Here is a 23348-nt window from a genome sequence, read left to right as displayed (position 1 = left end):
AAACCATCATTTTCATTTTCCCTGGATAGGAGAATGTTTTTACCTTTTCCAGCATTCCTGAAAATTGGTAATCAAGATCTGGTTGCATATTTTACATCTCTGTCTATACATTCAACATTTCAGAAAGAAATATCTGTAGCACCAAATGAGTATTATAGCTTGTGGGAGGAATCCAGTGAAATTGTTACTGTCTCTGTGTTATTGCTGGTCTTCGCAATGTGAATTGCCTCAATGAGTTGTTGCCCTTATAATTCTGTCTTCAGATACATGGTCTCCAAACAGCCAAGCAGTAAGAATAACAATAGTAATTTAAATCACGGAAGGGTTTGTTCTTTTTAAGTATTCATTTAAAAACATGGGCATGATCACTTTAGTGCTAATAATGCTGAGGACATGCTAATAAATGCTTACCTGGAGACCAAAATATGAAAAGAACAACAGTCAGGTTTAATCTAAACTCCACCCTTGTTTGTGCCTAAGATTCCTAGCTGATTGAGGGAGAGCTCCTGGAAATGCACACATCTTATAGTGCAGTGTATTTCACTTCTTAACCCTAATCCTTCAAGTGGCAGAGCTGTACTGGGCAAGATCTTCTACCAGGTGGATAGAGCAGTGGCAAGTGGGTTAACAGTCTAGCTTCCTAAAAAAGCCTCTGCAAAACTTTTCAAGATTAACTTTGTGACGGTTGTCCATCAGCCACTCCCTCTGTAGTTCCACCACTCTCTTTCATGAGTAGTTATGTTCTTCCCTGGCCCTTCCATACACACTCTTCGTATCTACTGGTCTTCTGTTTCACTTCCAAATTGATTAAATTTTCAGTCTCTTAGCTACTGATTGGTTTTGGGATTTATTTTCATTCAACTTCCAGTTCTGGCTCACTACTAAAGTCACATAAATATTCTGTTTCTCATACGTTACTTCAGTCTAGGGAGTATTTGCTTAACACCTTGTTTGATGAATTTGTAGAAATGATCCTGCACCAGTCTGAGTACTAAAAAGCCACAATTCCAGAAGCACCAAAACCCAGTATTTTGAGTAAGAAGCTAATGCTGGTGAAAAGTTGTGGAAGAAGAAATAAAGTATTAAAAAGAGATACCTAATGATAGGAAACTAGGAATGCAATTGGTGGTGTGCATAGGTTAATGTTACAGTATACTGGTGATTGATAGGGAATGAAATGAAATAACTCAGTGAAGTAATACTAGCCAGTGAAACTATTGAGTGTGCATTTATAAATATTCAAAACAAGAAAAAGCATAGGTCATATGTAAAACTAATGTTTAAAGTAAATGGTAGAAGCTTTCAATCTTATTTCTCTTTATAATAGGAACAAGCATGTTTAGAGCTATCCCATGTGATATTGCTAGAATAAACAGTTTAACCATTTGTAGAAAAGGGGGATGAGGGGATTTGCTAAAATTTAAGATGTCAACTAACCCAAATAGCTTACACTCAGGAACTACCAGAATCATTAATGTTGTCATTAAACAGTTCCTGGAAAACTAGGAAAATGCCCAAATACTGAAAAACTGCAGATGATGTTCCTATCCTTAAGAAGGGCAAAAGGAAATAAACCTGGGGAATAAAACAATTAGCCTCAAATCAGCACCGAGTTCTGTTTTAATTACGTTGAGCTTGAGGTGACAGCTAGATATCCCCAAGTAACGTCACGGAATGGTTAATATAATACTCTAATTGTATGCTAATATTTAATTCTTTCTTTTTTGATGATGTTAGCATGTTTTCAGAGAAACCCGTTGTCTTTTTAAACAAGACAGCATACCTCATTGATGAAGGTACCTTGTTATGTTTAGACCATTTCAAGAGTAAGAACTTCAAGCCTTTTTGAGAATGAGGAGTGATCACTAGATGTTTTCCAGAGGAAGAGATAGATGATGGCTTTTAGACCGCACAGAAAATAGATGATAAGGTGGTTTTGGTTTGTGGAAGAGAAGAATAGGGTTTTTTTCTCTTGACAAGGTGCCTCATTATACACTAAGCATTTAACACTGAAATGTGGTGCTTTGGTTTCTAAGTGATTTCTGAGTGGCTACGCTGCTTTTGAAAGTGGGACTGAGATTCAGTCTTGCAGGCATGCTGCTGCGATCTCATAAATTGCCACCTATCAACTAAGCTGCAGTATCTACTGGTGTACGCTTATAGCCTCTCAAAATCTGAGGTAAGGCAACTTAGCCTAGCCCTCTGTGAACGAGGTTAACACTAAATCATATTACCTTGTATTCGTCATGGGCTAACAGTTCTTATCAGGGAAAATTGCCCTGGCTCAGCTGGCATGTGGTAACTGCTGTCATTTCATCGTATGTCTTTCCTTGCTCTTAAGTTCCTTGTAGCTACATTTATGGTACCTAACTTCAAGCTTTCACTCTAGTCTGTGAAGAGCTTGGTATCTCAGAGGGCAATTCCTAATGTCTACAATAGGTGGCATGAACTGGCTTCCTGGAGGTACCGATTGCTCTTCATTGGCTGTAGAAGGTACAAACAACATGCTGTCTGAAACCAGATTAATTCTACCTGTCTTTGCTTTGGAGGATTTCCTGTGGTGTTTTTAACTGTTTGCTTACAAAGCACTGAGCACAACTGGAATGCTTTGCTGGTGCAGGAAAAAACAATTACTTCTTACACTGGCAAAAGTTGAGAGCTCTGTGTTTGGAAGTGCACTCAGTCCCCAGAAGAGACAGTCCCTTGTATTTCCCTAATTGGATAACCACAGCAACTGATTAAAGAGCAAGCGGCCTTAATGGTATTTTTTTTTGAAGGAAATCTCAAGCATTGTTCTATAACCAAAGTTATGAATCTGTAACAGGAAAAATGGGGTGATTGTGGGAATCAGAATAGAAATTTGGAGAAATTGTAATGGGATTAGAAAAAGGCAAATTTACTTGCATTTCAAATGGAACCTTGCATACATATTTTTAAAGTGCTTAAGACACAAGCTTCAATAAATATACACCTTCATTCTTCATTCCTCCAATAAAGCAACATTAATTCATTCAACAATTTACATGATTTAAAATCTATAATAAACAAAAATAAGGAGTAAACCCCAAACTTTGAGAAGGAAAATACAAGAAGAGCACCTCATTAAGGACAAAAGGCTAAAACCAGAGCCCATACTTAGGGTGGGGGAGTCAGGAGGCAGTGGCTTTCTGTTGAAAATCAGTTTGACTTTCTTTGTGGTCATTAACATTCATTCTCTGGTGAAGCATATTTCATGTTTTGCCTAACAAAATATGTATGTCCCTAGAGTGTGCTGACATCTAATGTTCTGTAAGTATCATAAGCCTGAACTCTAACATCCTTCTACTGTAGAATGGCTTTCTTTGTGCAATTTATCTAGATATGGTAATAATCAGTAATTTTGAACTGTACCTAAATGAAGCATTCCTGAATGAATTGGTTTACATATAGTCTGTCAGTTGTAGATAATCTGCATTAAATATATAGTGCTGTTTAAACTCATGTTGGTTACTTTAAAAAATTTACTACAGATACTAGAAAATTTGGAACAAGGATTAGCTGAAGATGGAAGTATGACTAACATTACACAGGAGAACAGACAAGGTAGGTATTCTTCAAATATTTTTTTCACAGGCATTGTGTTTTTATCACTTGCCTAAGTATGCCAGAGTTTTCACAAAACTGCCCCAGAGTTGGTAAAACAGTAGTTTTGTAATCTCATAGCCTACTTAGCTTCTGAAATGATACAGATTGTACTTTTATTTGCTGGAATTAATTTCACAGTTTTGCCTTTGATCAAGCTGATGCACTAAATCAATTTTTTTTCCTACTTAGAAGAAACAAAGCACATGGCTGCTATCCTTTAGTGATTAATATATAAATGTATTGCTGTTGCAGCTAAATGGATGTTTCATCTTAAGCCTTGACTGACTGGCTCCTCTTGGTCCTCATGTCTGAAATCCACTAAATTTTTTTCGATCAAACTGCCATCATACAAGGGCTACACTGGCTTAGGATGCTGCTACATAGATAGCTGAGTCTCACTGTAGCTGCATGGCACTTAAACTCCTGAAATACCTGAGTCACCTTTTAGAGTAAGATTCAGATAATACTAATCTACATTGTCATTTTAATGGTTTCATATGCAATTATTTTTTTCCTGTTCCTTCTTAGTTGTTTAACTGCAATGGTATAGGATAAAGAAGGCTCATCAGGAAAAATTAGTTGTCCAAACATTTTTTTAACAAAATTTATACTAATGTGGTCACCTGAGTACACAAGAATTGGACAAGAGATTTTCTGCATTGTTATGGACTACACGAACCACTCATGGTGCCTAGCAAGTTAAAAACTTCATAAAAAACAAAACCAAAAACCTTTCAGCTTCAGCTAACAGTCTAAGGAGTCTTACCAGCTTCCTTCTAGGATAACATTCACCTAGAGCTTGTGGGAAGTAAAAGTCTGCCTCTGAGATAGGAAGAGGCAGAGTAGAGTTGTTAGCAGAATTTTAAAATTATTATAAATAATTCCCTAAAAGAGTGTCTATATGGAAGGGTGCAGACCTGTCTGAATTCTTCTGCCTGGTCTTCAAATTCACTGGATGTAAAACAGCTTTAATATGTTACTGTACTTGACTTAATGCACCATCTAGATATGCCCTAAAAAAGTGAACACACATGTGAACAGCATATGTCATAAAGGTATTTGCAAGTATAGTTAAATGAATACATTTACTACTCTTCTCAAATGGATTAGGGGAAGAGAGAAATAATCTGATACTGAAGATTTATCCACAGCGTTCCAGGAGTTTCGTTGTTCTCTCCTTGTATCCACTATTCTTCTTAGCTCTGTTCTCCTTCTTAGTTTTCCCTGTTATCTCCTTTCTACTGTCAATTTTGTCCTTCTTATCTCCACATTCTTTTCCTTTTTACCCCTTTAAAACCAAGCCAGTGATCCCTCTAAGGTACAAGGACTTCTTCCTAGCTGTGTCATAATCCTGTGTCCTGCAGCACTCACGAGTTTCTGCCTCCTTGCTTTTCCTCTCTGCTGCTGCTTTAGAGCCAGGTCTGCTCCCTGTCTGTTTCTTTGCTGCATTTGGAGTTCCAGGAGGCTGATAATGGGTTTGGTTTTTTCATGTGAAACTAGCCGAAGCAAACCTTATTAACTTTATAAGAAGACAGCCTTAATTCATTATGGGGATTATGCTTAGCCTGTAATTTCCTTATTGCTGGTGTAAGAAGGTGCCACACCAATCGACTTACCATGTACATCTCCTCTAGTCTGGAACAGAGCACCTCATTTGCCAGTTTTTCAACAGGCAGAGATTTAGCATTGCGCCACTTGCCGGGTAACACATTCTGTAAGATGCCAATTTTGCAACTTCGCAGTGTACAGAGCTCCTATTGAAATGAATGGCAGTGTGGAAGTTAAAACAAATGCTTAGAGTGGAAGCATGTATGCATGGACCTTCAGAGTGGGTTTCAGGCATTTCAGTAAGGCTGTAGGGTTTTCAGTTTTGTTTACTGCTTTGCAGGTTTTCTTTAACCCCTTTCTGCCAGTGCTAAGAAGCCTTATCCTACAGGGCTATGAAATTTCCAGACCGAGTTCCTGTTCAGTTTATATCACAGACTGAAAACATCTGGTCTGTCTGCTTTGCAGTCCTTTCTCAGAATCGTAGCTGGTGCTGTTCAATTGTTAGGAAACTTAGATGTCTCCACTGCAGGAATCAACATCTAATTTGTTGTCACCCAAGTCCTAAAAATCTGAATGTAGTTACCAAACTAGGAGGACATGCAAAAAGGAGAGATTAACAAGTAAAATAATAAAGAGTAGTTTTTAATTTTACAGATGCCCGCAAGAAAAGAAAAACAGAGAAGTATCATAAAATACTTGCTCATAGTTTACAGCATGCTCTCCATTAATGTAGAGCTTATGTGGTCAAGGGGGAATTTCTAAAACAAAAGCTAGGAGTAATGAATGATTTTAGGGTACGGTGGATGAAATACTGGGTTCAGTCTTGGGGCCCATATTATGCCTCTCTTTTGACAAAGATAATTAGGGAATATCCATAGGTTGTTTTTTTGTTTTGTTGTTAGAGAGGATTGAAGGAGTTTTCTGTTTTAGGAAGGGGAGTAGACATTTCACCAAGCTCTCTTATTTGTAATGGCATTTGTGTGTGCTGAAAGAATTATCTATGTGACCTGCCATGCTTTCATCAGAGACTACGCTACTGATACAAATGAGTGGTCTCAGTTATCACAATCTCATTGAAATAGCTTCTTCTCCCTTTCCTCCCCCCCTTTCAAATCATTACAGTGACCTTGACAGCTGACTGAGATACATTTATTTTCCAAATGTACTAAATAAATACTCCTAATGTTTATTTTTGAGGATTAGAGGACTATTTCTAGCATTGATCTATGGTACTGTAACACAAGAGAAAATAAGGATCTGTGTGAACATCTCTTACATCAGGAGTCTGTCTGCAAAGCAGGAGAGAGAAATCTGCTGCTGCAGCTTTTAATGCCTGCAAGCTCCAGGAGCATGGGGAAAGCAGACAGGCTTGGCAGATTTTTTCCAGCACATCTCTAAGCCAGAGGCAAGCACAAACAGTCCCAGACTCAGACAGTTCTCACCCTGTATGTTTTGGCTCTGAAATGACATTTTAGCTGTGTTTGATTTTTTTAATTTATCACATTTAATGTTGTAGATTACATGTTTTTAAACTGATGCTCATTATCACTTGAATCTTTTTATGCACCTTTTGTTCTGATATTGGAAAATGTGTGGCCTCTTTTGGTGTTTAATATTTGGCCTGAGCTCAAAGCTGAGCGGCTGTCTATTGCTCTGTATTGTTGCATTGTGTATGGTACCCAGAGCTGCTTGAGCAATTCCCTCAGAGAGGTGCAGAATTTTCTGTCTGATGGTGCAGCATGGCTGAGAATTAGAAATTCTAGGCTTAAACCCAGTGGTGTTAACGAGGGGGATCTTTCAAAATCATAATACACAGGACCAATAATTGATGGCAAGAAAGAACCTCTAATTTATTTGTGCAAATTCACAAGCTGCTCTTATTTTGCAGCCTCTGTTCAGCTGTGGAGGTCACGTCTGGGCCGGGTGATGTACTCCATGGCAAACTGTCTGCTAATGATGAAGGTACGTGGGTGGCAGCAACTGCAGAGGTACCGTATTTTCCAGAATAGAATGTCAGAGAAAGTGAAAGAGAATTTCTGGTGCATAGATAAGGGAAGACCACCTGACTGTAAATGAAGGTTTTGCTTAGTGAAGAATTAATTAGACTTAATAATGTCTTATTTAATAGATAACTATTTGCAGTAATGTTCTCTGGGAACATATCTGCACTTATTTCTTCTCAAATCATCCTAGAGAACATGCAATAACAATACAGAATTTGCATTTTTAAATTGAATTTTTTTAAACACTTAACTAAATGCTGTAATTAAAAGCAATTATGTGCTCTGTCTTTTTCAAACTGTGCACTAGGAATGTTGCTCTGTTTGTGAGGATTAATAATACTGTAGCCTTTGTATATGATGAAGATCCAGAATGTCTAAATACATCCTCCCTTGTCAACCTATCTCTACTGTAAGATAGCTTCTTTCAAGTTTAAATCCTCACTAGTGGGTAGGGGTGGAAGAGAAGGGAAGGGAATAAAAGCAAGCGTAACTAGCTTCCCCTGTTGGTTTCTTTTCCTTTGATTCCTCCCTACATTTTTTAACCAATCCTGCTCCAGTTGGTGCAACATTCTTAGCTTCTCCTTGTATTCAGGAAGCAGAAATAAAACTTCTTCTGCCATTCGCTGTTCACGTCATTGTCAGGAAAACAGGGATATTGCCATTCTTGCAGCAAACTGCTGTTATCCTGAGCTTAACTGTACTTCACAAATCAACTAGCAGCAACAGCCTCGGAGCAGAGCTGTCAGCAGTATAATCTTCACAGACCAAGATTTGTGCTCCTTGCTCCCTGCTCTTCGATTGCCCAAGGTCATGCCAAACCTGACCATCTGATGTTTACTAAGCTACTTCCCAAATGGGAGTCTGTTCTTAATATTACAGTATCTCAAAAAGCATGTATTTTTTACATAAGATTCAGTTACCCAAATACTGCTTTACATGAAATGGAATATCCTTTTTATAAGAATTGAGGAAGACAGAAATTTGTATCCATAATGATACTGTGAACAGAACATTTCTGTCTTGAACAGAAATAATCGTCCATTAAACCATGAAGTATTTTTAACAATTAGTAAGCATTTGTGTTTTGAAGTAGATACTTGACATAGTTTCGTTTTTTTAAGGAATTTTCTTTTTCAAAAAGCAAGTGGAGAAAAGCATGAGTTGCCATGCCAAACAAAGCAGAATATATCTAGAAATGTATTTTTTCAAGAAGTTCACTTTACTTTTGCCCGTGAATTGTTTTTAACACTTTGAGTATTTTTCTGTGTACACACAAATCCATGTACATGCACAGTTCTTACCCTTTTTCTGGTTTGGTCCTGTTAGTGCTATTTTCTTCGGTGAATACCGATTATCACCTTTTTGGAAATGGTACTTCAGAAATACTGCAACTTATATACTTCTTAAGACCAATTATACTTAGGGCATGTCTCACTGCAGTTAATTTAGAAATTTATGGTTCCACAATAACTTCCACATTACCCACAAACACATGTTAATGCATAATCACTTCCATCTGAAATTTGCATTTCAGTGCATTGGCTATGGAGTAGTTGTGAGTCTCTCTGTTTTCAGAAATATCCCTATATGGAGTAGTAGAGAGTTTTTAAGAAAGATTTTTCAATCATAGTCGTGTTGCAGTTAAAATCAGAGTAGTATATGAAGTTAATTTTTCTGCTTGTGACAGATCCTCTGTGAGAGAATTATACTGGTTGTTTATAAATTTAATATTTTTAAGACCTAACATGAAGCAATTCTATAATCATCTTTTCCACCTTCTAGAGTATTCAGTATGGAACTATTTCTTCAAATAATTTTTAAACACACTTTTGTTAATTTCCCATGAACAATTATATTAATGGAACAGTTCTACCTTTTTTTTCTTTTGCTGTTGTGTAATACACTTTAAAAATGGCATTTGTTTTTATACAAGTATTTCAAGTGTACATAATTTTTAAAAAAAGCTGATTTAATTCTCCAAGTCAGTGCCATCTATTGCCATCTAGTGAACATTTGCAATATTGCAATATGATCATATTAGATCCCCAAGTACTGTTAGGTGAATGAAATAGCTTGTGCTATTAGTAGATTAATAATAATCATTTATTAAATTAAAACTATGTGACCAGTATGAAAAAAGAGAAACTGCTTATCTTTCACTAACCTCTTTCTTTGGCCAAAAAACTTTGATAGTATTTAATAGGGGGCAATCTTGTCAGGACTGACTCTTGAAAATAAGACTTTGATTACATATTGGGCCTATAACTATTTAAATCTACTTCAGTTATCCTCAGCTCTAATTAGGTGCATTTCATGTCATATCTCTTCTGCATTATAAATCTGACTCAAGGAATTCTGTTTATGTTGCACAATGATTTTTTTCTTTTTAAATATGGCCTCATTAGTTTCATAGCTAAACATCTCATTAAACTGCGATGGAGGGGTATATTTTTTTGGAGGTAGTGAGTGAGATGCAAAGAAGTGATTCACCCAGACTTGTGCAGGAAACCTGTAGTGGGACATGAAATTAGTCACAAGTCTCCTTTACCCTGGGACCATCTTTCGTAGGTACTGAATTCTGCCCACTGTGTCCCTTTATCTGTGTGACAAGTGATACACTTCGGTGGCAGTTTAAGGCAGCCTTACTCAATGTTTTTTTCCTGTTCATCCCCCTTTCTTTGTACAACCTTTTTTAAATGTATTTTCTAGCTTCCTTTCATGTACCACTATTGGAATTAACCAACTGAGAAATGGTGGATCTCAGTCATATCAACTGAATTGGCTTTTCCCATTTTGTGTGAACAAGGGTCAACTTATGGGAGGAAGTGGAAATACAGCAGGAAGAGAAGGGGAGACCACGTAGCATGGGTCACTGTAGACTTCCATTTACAAGAACCATCGGCTTAAGTAACTATGAATGTGTACCCTGAATATAGCAGCATAAGGGAATATTCATTTAAAATGCAACTGATGATGCACATTGCTTCATTTCAACAATCTAATTGCAAAACGTCTGTCATTTTACTAAATCACCATGGAAGTGTCTTGAAAACTTTTAAAGTTCTTTTCATCTGAGCTAAAATCGCTTTTGACATTATCTTACCAGACTTTTACCTCTCTGAGGAATAAACACTTAAGTACTTTCCATATATATTATAAATGCACTCTAATTAAAGGCACATTTTGCACTTTTTAGATTTTTTCAATGTTGTCTTAGCTTTTGTAGAAGTTGCCCTTCATAAAAACAAAAGCATTAGAATTGATTTTAATTTGAGTCTAATACAATTAAAACTTTACAAAGAAGGAGGTAACAGCTTGTACTAGTGACACAGGGGACTGATGCCTAAGGACTTTGGTTCCTTTATGATTTAAAGAAGAAAGACTGCATGAATCATTGCGTCTTTTACCTAACTGTGCTGCAGTACTGCTCTTTGGATTCATAACGCTGTCAATCTCTGCTTTCATAACCCTTCCACAAGAGCACTAGATAGAGAGGAAGGATAAGTTATCCCTGTCCTCTCTTCCCAAAAACAGTATTTATGAACTATACACTTTGTATAACTAAAGCTGATTTTTAGTCTGTGGTTTATTGAACCTACTGTCATCATTCTACATATCATGGTCATTTATGCTTATTTCTAATTATCTCATAATTAATATTTTAAGTACTTAAGGTGATGGTGAAGGAAACATGAAAATGTGTAATGCAGTGATGATGAAGGGGAATACAGTTGTACTGCAGTGCATCAAAGGAAAAACAAACCTAACTGGCCTTTTTTGTGCAAGTATTTCCAGTAGCTTACTAGAACTATTTTGGATGAGTATGTTTAATGTTAGCTCCAAACGAGATACTGAATTATAAAACAATAGGCCAGCTCTCGTTCATATCCTGAATTGTGTAACTTCAGTCCTCCTTTGGGAATTTTTTTATGAAGGTATGGAAAATCTGAAGGCTTGCAATCTTTAGAAATTGAAGACCATGACAATACATCAGCCCCATCTTTAAGTCTTAAGATCACAAGTTGTAGTTGTTGGGGTTTTTTACTGGTAGTACCTCATATGTTTTACTTTTCACAACCACAACTTGTATCAGCCAAGACTTTGCTCCTCTGGGAGGGTCTGTTTATCATTCTCACAGACAATTTTTCTGATACAATGTCACATTAGCAAATCTGAGATTGAAAAGTCTTCAGTAAATGAGAGTAAATCTTATCTGCTTTACAATATGCTCCTTCAGAAGGAACTGTCAAATGAGATGCTTTTATAACTTACCATGGAATAATATCATTCTGTGTCACATGTAGATTTCTAGAGTATCCTACTACTGCTTCCATGGTAGCTGTGGGGAGAAAAGTAAATGCATATAAATTTCACTGTGGGATTCTGGAGTAACTACAAAATGAGATTGTATTTATAAGTGAACCTGGATATTGTGATTATGGTTTCATCTGGGGCCATCATTGCCTATGCTTAGGAGTGACTTTGGACATATAATTTAGTCTCTTGCCACCTGGAAGAAATGGGCCGCACTCCTGTGATAAGTACTGCAAGGCATGGAGTGGATCAGTTCAGATGCCATGTGCTATGCCATCATATGGAAACAGGGTGCCATATCCACGAATACAGTGCATAGACTCTTAATGCTTCACCTCTATTCTCATTTTGAGAGGTGTGAGTGTTTATGTACTCCTGGGTATAATGCATATGGTGATGCACAGTCACTTGATAGGTAATGCAAAAGAGGAGGAAGGTTTGTTTGCCTGACCAGGCCAAATCCATGAAGCCCTTGCAGAGTGGGCCTCCAAGACATTACTTGGCTGCTTGTTCCTACCAAGGCTGTCTACTTACTACTTACACTAGGGAGCCTGTGGTATTATAATTGTGCAAACAGTGCCCCCTCGTGCAGTTTCTTCTGGCCAAGACTCTTTGCAGTCACATCATGCTAGGCTGTAAACTAAGCTGACAGAAGCACTTTTCTATTAGTTTAACTGCAGGATCTCCTGGGAGTTGTTTCTACATCAGTTAGGGTATGTGTCTGTAGAGCCCCCATCCCTCATGGTTGTACTATGCATCTTTGTTGTGTAGCCTAAGCCTTAGAGTGTGCATGAGGCTGAGTACTGAGTAAGGAGCAGCTTTAGACCACAGAATGGAAGACATTGAGCACAAAAGCTAGAATTTGATAATAAAATTATTTCTCCAGTAAGCACATTCCGTGCTTGAAGGGATAAAATTCACAATCATAGACAGCTCTTCAGATTTAAGTGATGCTCTTGCAGGTATTAATAGCTAATGCAAGCGTGGCTGGGATTCCTCTCAGGAGCCAGTTCAGAGGGTCCCTATTCCAAGTTTTTTTATGCCTGTCTAACATAGTGAGACTCCACGATCAATGAATTCCTTTAGTGAGAGCTGCTACAGTGAAAATTGAGTTTTTTCAAAGTCATAAATTTATGAAAAATTTTGGTAGCATAAATTTCATCCCATTTGAGTTCTGAATGCTAAATAAATTTGAATGTAAATAAATATATTTTGGGGTGTATGGCCTGTTGTCTTTTCTCTGAACTCTTTCCATGTCCAATAAGCATGACCAGGGCCTGGCATACTAGATTTCCAATAAACTCTAAATGTTATTAATTAACTGTTCAGAATTAATCATTATACCCACAATATACAAGTTGTTTGCAAAAGAAAGGTCCTGCAGCATGCCTCCTGGGCTGTTTAACTCAGCCTCTACTATCATAGGATGTGTAATTTCTCACATATACAGGTCAGACTCCAAAGACTTCTCTTGATTTTTTATTTTTTTTTTTTGTGTTATGAAACAATATGTTTCAAAGGGTGACCTGACCTGGTGCATGGGTCAAGTAGAACCATAGAATAGTTTAGGTTGGAAGTAACCTTTAAAGATCATATAGTCCACCCCCCCTGCAGTGAGCAGGGACATCTTCAACTAGATCAGGTTGCTCAGAGCCACGTCCAGCCTGACCTTGGGTATTTTCAGGGATGGGGCATCTACCACCTCTCTGAGCAACCTGTTCCAGTGTCTCACCACCTTCACAGTAAAGAATTTCTTCCTTATATCTAAACTAAATCTTCCCTCTTTCAGTTTTAAACCATTATGCCTTGTCCTATCACTACACTCCCTCATAAAGAGTCCCTGGAAGGCCACTATAAGGTCTCCCCAGAGCCTTCTCTTCTCCAGGCCGAACAACCCCAAATCTCTCATCCTTTCTTCATAGGAGATGTGCTCCAGCCCTCGTGGCCCTCCTCTGGATCTGCTCCAACAGGTCCGTGTCATTCCTGTGCTGAGGACTCCAGAGCTGGACACAGGGTTCAGTCCTTTTAAGTGCAACCTCAGGAAAATAAATTCATTGCTGCCTCAGACTAAGCAGGAGATGAAGAAAAAGTATCTTTACCAGTAGCTATGATCGCATTAGGACAAATTAAATGAGTATTATAATTTGACCAAGAAAAATGGTAGGGTAGAGACTATCTGAAGATGTTTTGAAGTTTTGAAGCGGTTTCAAAATATTATTCTTTGATGTCTTTTTCTTCCTAACACCTACCGCTAATTTGTGTATTAGGTGAAGGGTAGGACTGTCAGGAAGCACCAAATTAGTACAGCACAGTCTTCTGTCTTTGCATATGCCTGGCTTTTATAAGCAAAGGCAGGCTTGCTCTGCCTCTGCTTGGGATTTCTCTAAGAAGCTATAGCTGAGGCTACTGCAACCCTGTGCCATGTGAATGTACCTCCTACTGCGTGTCTTCTGGTCAGCATAAACAGCAGGTGCAAAGTCTCTCATGTGTGCCTGCCAAAGACCATGTAGCCAGGCTCTAAAAGTCACTTACTGCCTAGATCATTGAATTACTGCTGTTTAACCATGAAGCAGCTGGACTGCAGTAACCAGTCACAGGAGCATTTCTTTCTTGTAGAAATGGGACCATGATTTTGTTTAATCTTCTGTCACTGGTCATTATCTAGAGGGTACGGTTGCACTGCTTTTCAAGCAGGCAGATCTCAGACCTTCCACTTGCCAGCATGGTCTTTGTGGATGTGTCTGTGGGGGGGGGTCACCTGCAAAGCCTCCTGCAGTTCAGAACCAACCCGTCCCACACTTCGTTTTAGCCCAGATCAGTTTTCTATTTAGATTACGTGCTCATTTTTTTTTTACATGGTAATGTAGAAGGGAACAAGATTTGGGTAGATGAATAGAGTAGTGCTAGTTTGTCATCTGAAAATGTGCATGAATTGCTTATGCTAACACATTATATTTTTCACAAATTAAAAGCATGTGCACAAGCAGTTCCCAAAGCTTCGGAACATAGTTTGTTGAACCATGTAAATTATACATATATTTGAAACATGAGACACTTCTCAAGTATGTATACCCCAGTCACACAGAAGGCTTTTGACTTTCATTCTAAATCATAATCTAAGCTGAAGAGTAAATGTTCAGATTTGGTTTTTCTTGGCATTTAGCTACAAACAGAATATGATCCAGTTGGAAAAAAAAAAAAAAAAAGACAAAAAAAAAAAGGAAGATCCCTCTGTATGTAGTTCTAGTATACGTGAGAAAAGACTAACGTAGTCAGCTACTAGTGCCTACACTAATAGGTAGAATTCTGTCCCACTGACAAGTTGCGTATTTAATTGTGTTTGAATATGTCTTTAAAAAGAAGGTGACAAAGGCTGAAGAATGCTGAACTTAAGTATCTGGTCCTGTGCTTTTCACCCCTTAGGACTATGTGCTTGCTGTAGATGCTTATCACACCGTCATCAAATGTTACCCACAGCAAGAGCCTCAGCTGTTGAGTGGAATTGGAAGGATTTTCCTTCAGGTATGCATTTTCTTCTAAATATACTAGGTAATACTGCTGTTGACAGCTATGTAGTGAATAACTGTTGCATTTAAAACTAACTTTTTATAGGGTGTGTATCAAACTGTAGAGGCAGTGGTCAAAACAAAAAAAGCTTCTATCACGTGATATGAGATGAAGTTAGGAAAGGTAAAGTACTTATAATATTAAAAGTACATGCATGCACATTAGTGAATAAAGATCATGCTGTAGAAAATTATGCTAATAATTTAATCAGAGCAACATTCTGCTTTCTCTAAAAGTAATGGTAAAGCTCCCATTGACTTCAATGAGCCAGAATTTCACAAAAAATCTCATTTATACTGCCTCAAACTGCATACAGCTTTCAGTCACACTGATTAACTGCCATCTTCATCTAGAAAAAATTTGAGAGTTTCTTTTTCCAGGTTATATCCTTGAAAAGACAGGGGAGGGCACGTTAAAAGAAAAAAACAGGACCACACAAGTATAATAAATTTCCATGTAGCTATGTACTTACCATAATAAGTAAAAAAAATATCAGTATAGTAGTACTATTTTGTTTATCAGAAAATGATGCATCTAAATAATTAGTGTCTTAATTATTTGATTTTTAGTATCTCACAAATTCTTTGGAGTTCTTTCATATTTCTGATACTGATATTTCAAACTTTTACTTTTTTATCCTCTTCCTTTTATTATTCAATTATATATATCAATTATACAATTAAATGTAATTTTCCATTGTCAAGTATTTACAAACAATTTTGTGGCATTCATGTTATGATTATATTGAAATGGAATAATTTACTCTTGATAGATAATTAAATCATTAATATTGTTTTCTTGAAATCACGGAACATGATTCAAATTCGGTTATGGATTTTTGGTTCTCACCAGGAACATGTTTTCACATGTGTGGTAGACATGTTTGTCATTAAGTCTCTTGATTTAAAGTGGATCTCCATCACTATGGAGCAATTTTATGATACTGGCTGTTTGCATTAATTATTACCTAAATAGGCAACCTAGTAATTGTGCATAATAAAGAATGGTACTGTAAATATGCATAGTAGTATTGGAAATACAAGTTATTATAGTTCTGGTCATACTGGGAAAACAACTGGGTACGTTACTGGTAGTGCCTTGCTGACAAAGCATGTCTGCCCTAGCGTCATACTCTCCAGTCTGTTAGTAGCTCAGTTTGCTGTAGAAAAATTTTCACTCCTAACTTCGGAAGGAATTATGTCCACCCAGTTTCTAAAGTGGTGTTTGCAGGCTCCGTACAGAGTCGCTTGGAGTTGTTAACCTCCAGAATGTTAGCTGTGACAACAGGCCTTTAGTATTTAGTAGTTTTACTGTCAGAACTGGACATAGCAAAAAGGAGTTTGAGAAGCCCTTGATGTTTTCATGTGATCCTAGATAGTCATTAATAAAAAGCATCACTTCTAAATTCAAATGTTTTCCTTTCTTCTGGCAGCTGAAGGGAAGGACATAAATTTTTATTGTTTGGCACGATGTCTTTTTTTGTGACAAAATTTGCAGCTGTGTCTGCAATAGAGCAATAGATGCAGGATTTTGATGTATTAAGAGTAGTAATCAGTGTACAGGTGAACAAACCCAAAAAGTTCAATTCAAAGAAGGAGAAATGTGTTGCAGGGCTGGGCACCATCATTTTGGTAAGACCGTGGTGTGGTGTGTGTGCACTGTTGATGAGGTACTGTGTGAAAAAAATAAACATCTTGCAGGTAAAATGGGAAAGCAATTTTCTCATATTCAAATGTCACAGCTTCTCAAAACCAGGTAGCAATTCCCAGATAACCTCAGACTGTACTCTTAACTTTGAACATTATCCAAGAAAGGCACAAGGGAGACAGATTTTAGCTGCTTATCAGTCAGAGATAGTGTTTGGCAACAGACATGACACAGATGAAACAAAGCAATAATGTAGAATGAAGAGTAAGTTCAGGAGTTAAATAGTAAAAGAAAGTAACCTTTTTCAACATATAAAACCTTACATTGTGTGTGATTTTTTTTTTTTCTTAATTAAATTGAGCTTACTGGTTTAAGATACCCTGTCTTCTTTATCTTCACATGTAGTGGGGCATAAAGAGGCCTAGATCTGATGTACATCCTTCAGCTGTTGCCTCAACATAGGAAAGGAGGATGAGAGAAATGGAGAATGAAGGAAAAGATGGAGGCTATTGCAGAGAAATTTTCAGAAGCACTGTAATTCTGTCAGCAATCACCTCACCTGTAAAACAGAAATTCACATGAAATGGGGAAACAGTGAATACGTTTTAGTCTCTAGGATATTATTGTGTGTTGCTAACACACAAGCTCTGCTTGCTGCCTGACCTATCCAAAATTGCCATTTAAATAACTACATTAAAGAATTTAGAAAGTGGAAAGCTACCTGACCTTACCCTCTGTGATAGATTGTGCTAAACAGAGTTGAAAGCAATAAATAAATCCTAGGAGTACTTAAGAAAAATAATATTGGTTTACAGACAAACAACAAACTTAAGCTCACAGTATATTGGAGGCTTCTTTTTAGAGGATATGATTGAGGTTAACAGAAGAATTTTATTTTTTATCCAAAGTGCTTATTATCCTTAGATACTGAATTCATGTTTTCTGAACTAAGTTAAATAAAATTAAGTGATGAAGACCACTTTAAATATTTAACATTTTAATGACTAATTAAAACTATTTCTTTTAAATGTTCTGCCAAAAAACCCCAAACTGTTTCCCCTCAGTGGTAAAAAATGAGAATTAAACATTTGACATGTTTACTGAGAAGACATAAAATGCTGCGAAGAAGTAAGAACTCTTCATGAACACAAATAAGGTGTGATTAATCTCAAAGTATATTAGATTTGGACTCATCAAGCTCCCAGTGGAGCAAGCTGGTAGTTTGCTTTAGAAATGGATTATTCTCATGATGAGGGGTTTCCTTCTAATTTCTAGGCTAAAAATATTCAAGGACTGATTCATTTACACTTGTGCCAAAATTATCCTTTAGTTAAAAGTAACTATTTTCTTGATGGTTTACACCTTTATTTATGGAAAGAAATTGTATCTTTTGTCATTATAACTAAATGTGTAGGTTTTTAGAATTAATAATATTTGTTTTGTTTGAGTCCAGATATGCAAGAGAAATTAATCTGTTTAATTAGCTAGAGTATTAATGGGTATTCCATAAATGGTAGATGAACAATGGCATCTTTGAGTGCAATTGGATCATCCCCTAAATGTAAAGAAGAATAGTTTCTTCAGGTTGTCAAGGGAGGGGTCTTGTGGTTAGAGGTAAAGCAGTACCAGTCATACAACTGATGTTAGTAGGGCTTCGGATACTGTCATTATGATAGTCCCATAAGCAAATTGGGAAGAAATCTAGATTAAACCTTAAAATGGATGTTTGCTATGTCTGAAAAGTGTACTGGGGAAGTCATTCACTGGAAGACTAGAAGGACTTGCTAGATGATCTTTTCAACAAGGATCCCTTTAGGGTTTGTGGTGTTCTTATCTTTCAATTAGGTGTTTGTATGATGAAAATAGAAACGTGCTTGTAAAATGTATGAAGCTGGGAATGGTACCAACACTATGAAGGGCAGGATCAGAATGCAAAATAATCTTGACAAGCTGAGAAACTGAAATGTTAAATTGTCTGTGATTCAAACAGCAAAGGCAAAATACTACCAAAGACTGGGAGTAATAGACAAATACAAAATGGGAAACAACTAATGAGATACTGTTCCGTAAAAAAGAATTAGGCTATGGTTAAGCAAACTACACAGAGGTAAACAAATAGGACTTCCAAAATACTGTGGCATAAAAGCAAACTTAATATATGAAACATAACAGAATTCTTCCATTCTCACTGCTGGCAAGAGATCAGTTGGAGATCAGTGGGCACTCAGGGAGGGTGTGAAGTACAGGAAAGAGTTCAGAGGAAAAACAGCAAGAATGATCAGAGAATCCAGAAAGCAGTATCTATGAGAAAAGGGTGAACACTGATTTGCTTGAAAATTGTTTCTCATTCTAGAAGAAGAAACATAGGAGAAAGTTCAATAAAAATTTTCAAATATGGAAAAGGCTGTTAAAAAAGAGGAGCTGTACTGTCCTCCCTGACCACTATGGATAGGACAAAATGTTGGAGTAAAAAGTGCAGCAAGATAGACTTAGAGTGTGCTTTGTAATACTGTGGGTGTGTAAGAATTCTGGAATAAGTTTCCTGTGTAATATTCACCATCTGAGAGCTTCAAGGAGACTTCAACACATACGTTGAAAACGTTTTTGGTAATGTTGGTCCTGTTCTTGAATAAACAGGTGATCTCTTGAGGGCCCCCTGCATCTCCCCACCTGAGGGCTGCCTGGTTTCCATGGCTTTACACTCCTGAACTAGTTCAGTTTTACTACTTTTGACAGATTTATTTTACCAAGTATTAAGTTTTCTTTTCCTTTCATCTCTCCAGCCCAAAATTATTGTGAAACCTTACCAAAAGTATGAGTGTATCCTTCTATAAAATGTACATTGCTAACTTACTTACCAAAGAGGTCTCTTCAAAGATTTTTTTTTTTCATCCCAAATAGCAATGTATGTGACATACCCTTCAGTGAAATTCCCCTTCCTTTCTAGGAATCCCTGTCACCCTCTCCCATTAAATCTGCTCCTCGTTATGTCAGCTTTCAAATCCCTCAATTGTTCAGCCTGCACAATCCACTCACCAGTATTTTTCAATCTGCAAATGGGCTGTCTCCCCAGTAGCCTTAGTGACCTTTTGCATTGGGGTTGTTTTCTGACATCTTTCAGTCTCATGCACTGAAGTCATCCTGTGGTCCTTGGCTGTGACCCCCAGGCTGGGGGCTGACCGAGTATGGGTCCCACACTAGCTTCCAGGCTATCTATTCCAGTTATGCCTATTGACAATTGCGGCCTCTGGACAATGTCTCTTCACTTCCTGCAGCGGAACACCCAGTCTCACCGGAAGTAATTCTGACGTTTTCTCCTTTTCAGCAAATTTTATAAACTCTGCAGGTCAGTTACAACAAAAAAGACAAATGAGGAGGTGGGACACCTCTGCCATACAGTCCACGAATGCTTCACAATCCACAGCTAAGAAACACGCCTTAGATAAAACTGCTTCTAGGCTTCTTTTCATGACCTTAGTGTGGTTGTTCAAATATCTTGTTTGGTTTATTACCCAGTCAGCTTGGTGCCAAACAATTAATGGACTTTGATATGTTTTCATGTTCTTATCCTTTGTAACAGATATAATCAGACTGGATCTCTTTTCTTCTTATTGTGGTAACTTTCTTATGATTTTACTGTCTAGATTGGAGACATAAAAACTGCAGAAAAATATTTTCAAGACGTTGAGAAAGTGACTCACAAATTGGATGGACTACAGAGCCAAATTATGGTTTTAATGAACAGGTAGATAATTTAATAGCTAAATGAAACTTTAAAATACAGATTTGCAAAGTATGCATTGTGAGCATTAAACTACCCTTGAGACAATCCCATTCTATTTCTCTCTTTTATGTAACTACATCTGTCATAAGTGAGACTGAATGGCATATAGACCCAGGAGATCTGTATTACTCGGTATAGTCATATTATCCTGGATTGAAATTGTGATCCTTCCATTGATTTTACAAAGCTTTTCCTCATTCTTCCAGGCATTGCATATTTTTACTCTGCTTTTTCAATATACATTTGCATAAATAACTCTTAGGAGAGGAGATGCTATTTTGGGCCCCTATCCTACAGTCAGATCTGCTAAAAGGTACCACCTGGTAATTTCAAAGAATGCCGAAATATATTGTAGTAAACCAAGCTGCATGATGGGGGACTCAGTTTGTAATGGTTAGCATATTGGCTTAATATATTTAGAAAATACTATTCAAAAGTGCACTGAAAATTATATAGCATGGCTAATTTCATAAAGAGAAATAATTCCAGGAAGAAAGTATCTGCATTTAAATTAATAAAAACACAATGGACTGTTGCTTTGGTCGGCAGAATATATAATAGCCCAATGATCCAAGTTGTCATTCCATTTGTCTGTAAATCAGTTTCTTCTTGCTGGTTGTAATTACACCGTGAAGAGCAAATGTCAGAAACCCTCACATCTATAACAGGAAAAATAAAAAATGGTGTCCATTCTTTTTAAAATATATTACCACCTTGGGTTTCTGAGTAAAACTCATTCATATGTCACTTACTTTCTAGAGCATTTCTCCACCTTGGTCAGAATAATTTTGCAGAAGCTCATCGATTTTTCACAGAAATTTTAAGGATCGACTCATCAAATGCTGTGGTAAATCTCCAAATTGCTACGTTTATAATGAACACCTAAATTATTCTCATAATGCTTCATGTGTGGATTTAATTAGTACCCAGAGTATGCTCAGAGCTATATAGAAAAATTGGATGTGGCATGTGTGCCAAAGGGTTTTTAGTATACATAAGGATAAGATATAAAATGGGATGGGAAATGAAGAACCAGTCTGTATGAAGGGCACGAATACTTAGGCGTGCATGTAGAAATTCCAAAACATGATGTTTTACAGGATCTTCGCAAAATCACTTTTTTTTTTGCACGCACTGTTTTTAGCGTAGACATGTGTGTCAGAAAAAGAAACAGCAGCTGCCAACGTATATAAGATTAACTTGATTTCACACAACATTGAAGGGATATTGTAATTTTAAACATGACATTTTTAACACATTGCATATCAGAGCCTTGGATTCCCATCACAAGAAGAGATCAAAGAAGAGCTATTTACTTTTGGGTTTTCTACATTTGACAGCTTTCAGGGCATGGTCATATAAGAGTGTTCCCAAGAACTGAGACAGCTTACCCCCAGTAGCCTGATCCAAGGCCATTTAAAGACTGAGGGGAAGGAGTTTAGGCAGCATATGAATTGCATCATTTTGCAGGGTGTAAAATACTATGTATTATAAATCACATGAGATCAGTAAGGTTTCCTGAAGGGAGAGAAAAATGATTTTTTTAAAAAGGCTGTGTTCTTCCTTATCCGCAGCTTTCAGACAGCATGAAAGTTTCTGCTGCTAAACATGTTATATGACTTTGTACTGTTGGAATCTTTCGGTAACTCATAAAACCTGTTTTGTGTAGAGAAGAAAATGGAACCTGACTTGATCATTTATGATGTATTTAGACTGCCCTATCTGCTGAATTTACTTTAAGTCAGTTGTAGATGCCTTTGTGATAAGGTAATTTCTTCCTGTTGCTTATGTGGATCTTCTATATGTAAGCCAGAGAGAAAAACACTTCTGAAGATATAGTGAAGTCATTAAAAAAAAAAACCTATGAAAATGACAGCATGCAGAAGCTTATGTAGTTTCTGGAATCTATTGCAATTGACTTTCAAAATTAACTGACTAATGTCCTATACTATATATATTTCATTTTAGACTCAGTCTCTTAGAGTTTCAGCTCTTAGGAGTCAGCAGGTCCTACTGGCACAGGATAAATCTTGAGAATAACAAGAAGAAGAGGATTGATAATGTATTTTAGTTACTTGCACACACAAAATAGGAATTCTTAGCACATAGTAAATCTGTTGTAACGCCAGATGCTAGACATCTTTTCCTTCTCTCTCATCACTAGTAAATACATACATACATATATATACACACATTTATTTATTTACAATATATTTTTCTCTAGGCTAATAACAATGCTGCTGTTTGTCTTCTTTATCTGGGAAAACTGAAGGATTCCCTCCGGCAATTGGAAGGAATGGTTCAGCAGGACCCTAAACACTACCTACATGAGAGCGTTCTCTTCAACTTGACAACTATGTATGAACTGGAATCATCTCGCAGTATGCAGAAGAAGCAGGCACTTTTAGAAGCTGTAGCTATCAAAGAGGGCGATAGCTTTAATACTCAGTGTCTCAAGTTAGGATAGATCATTTCAAACTAATTTTTTCCAGCAAAGCTGATTTTTTAAATTGTATATACTCTTGCTAATGTGTAAATGTGAAATAAAATCTATTCATTTATGACTATTCAGTGGCATTACTACAGAATCTGTTGTCTCTAACAGTCCTATCATTCTGAAGACTTTGTGCTGACCTAGAGCCAGCTTCACCCCTACAAGTCCATTACTGTTTAGTTATTCTTCGTTACAGTGTACTAGATATATATACAGTCAACTACTCAGATTCTTTTGATAAGAAATACTGAGTTTGACCCTATATTGTCTTGATGATTGCTACAGTTTTTCAGTAATTAGTGAGCAAATCACATGAGCTGATTTCATCAGCTAAGAGTTATTGACAGAGTATCAGTATGTGTATTAT

General features: G+C 37.0%; 1 protein-coding gene across 2 annotated transcripts in view; it reads left to right on the top strand.

Moving 5' to 3' along the window:
* The window catches only part of TRAPPC12 (trafficking protein particle complex subunit 12), a 55077-nt gene extending 32023 nt beyond the window's left edge, over positions 1-23054 (top strand). Inside the window, exons 7-12 of one of the 2 annotated variants that reach the window (XM_074895683.1) lie at positions 3510-3582; positions 7061-7134; positions 14913-15011; positions 20348-20448; positions 21247-21334; positions 22760-23054. In XM_074895683.1, coding sequence (XP_074751784.1) covers positions 3510-3582; positions 7061-7134; positions 14913-15011; positions 20348-20448; positions 21247-21334; positions 22760-22954 — 630 coding nt within the window. In that variant the 3' untranslated portion in view covers positions 22955-23054. Of the gene's footprint in view, positions 1-3509; positions 3583-7060; positions 7135-14912; positions 15012-20347; positions 20449-21246; positions 21335-22711 lie in introns of both variants that reach the window. The other variant, XM_074895682.1, reaches the window with a different exon arrangement.
* Positions 23055-23348: the final 294 nt, after the last annotated feature.

This window comes from Athene noctua, chromosome 1 (genome assembly GCF_965140245.1).
Source record: "Athene noctua chromosome 1, bAthNoc1.hap1.1, whole genome shotgun sequence".
NCBI classification, from domain to species: domain Eukaryota; kingdom Metazoa; phylum Chordata; class Aves; order Strigiformes; family Strigidae; genus Athene; species Athene noctua.
This window is presented reverse-complemented; position numbering and strand designations above follow the sequence as displayed.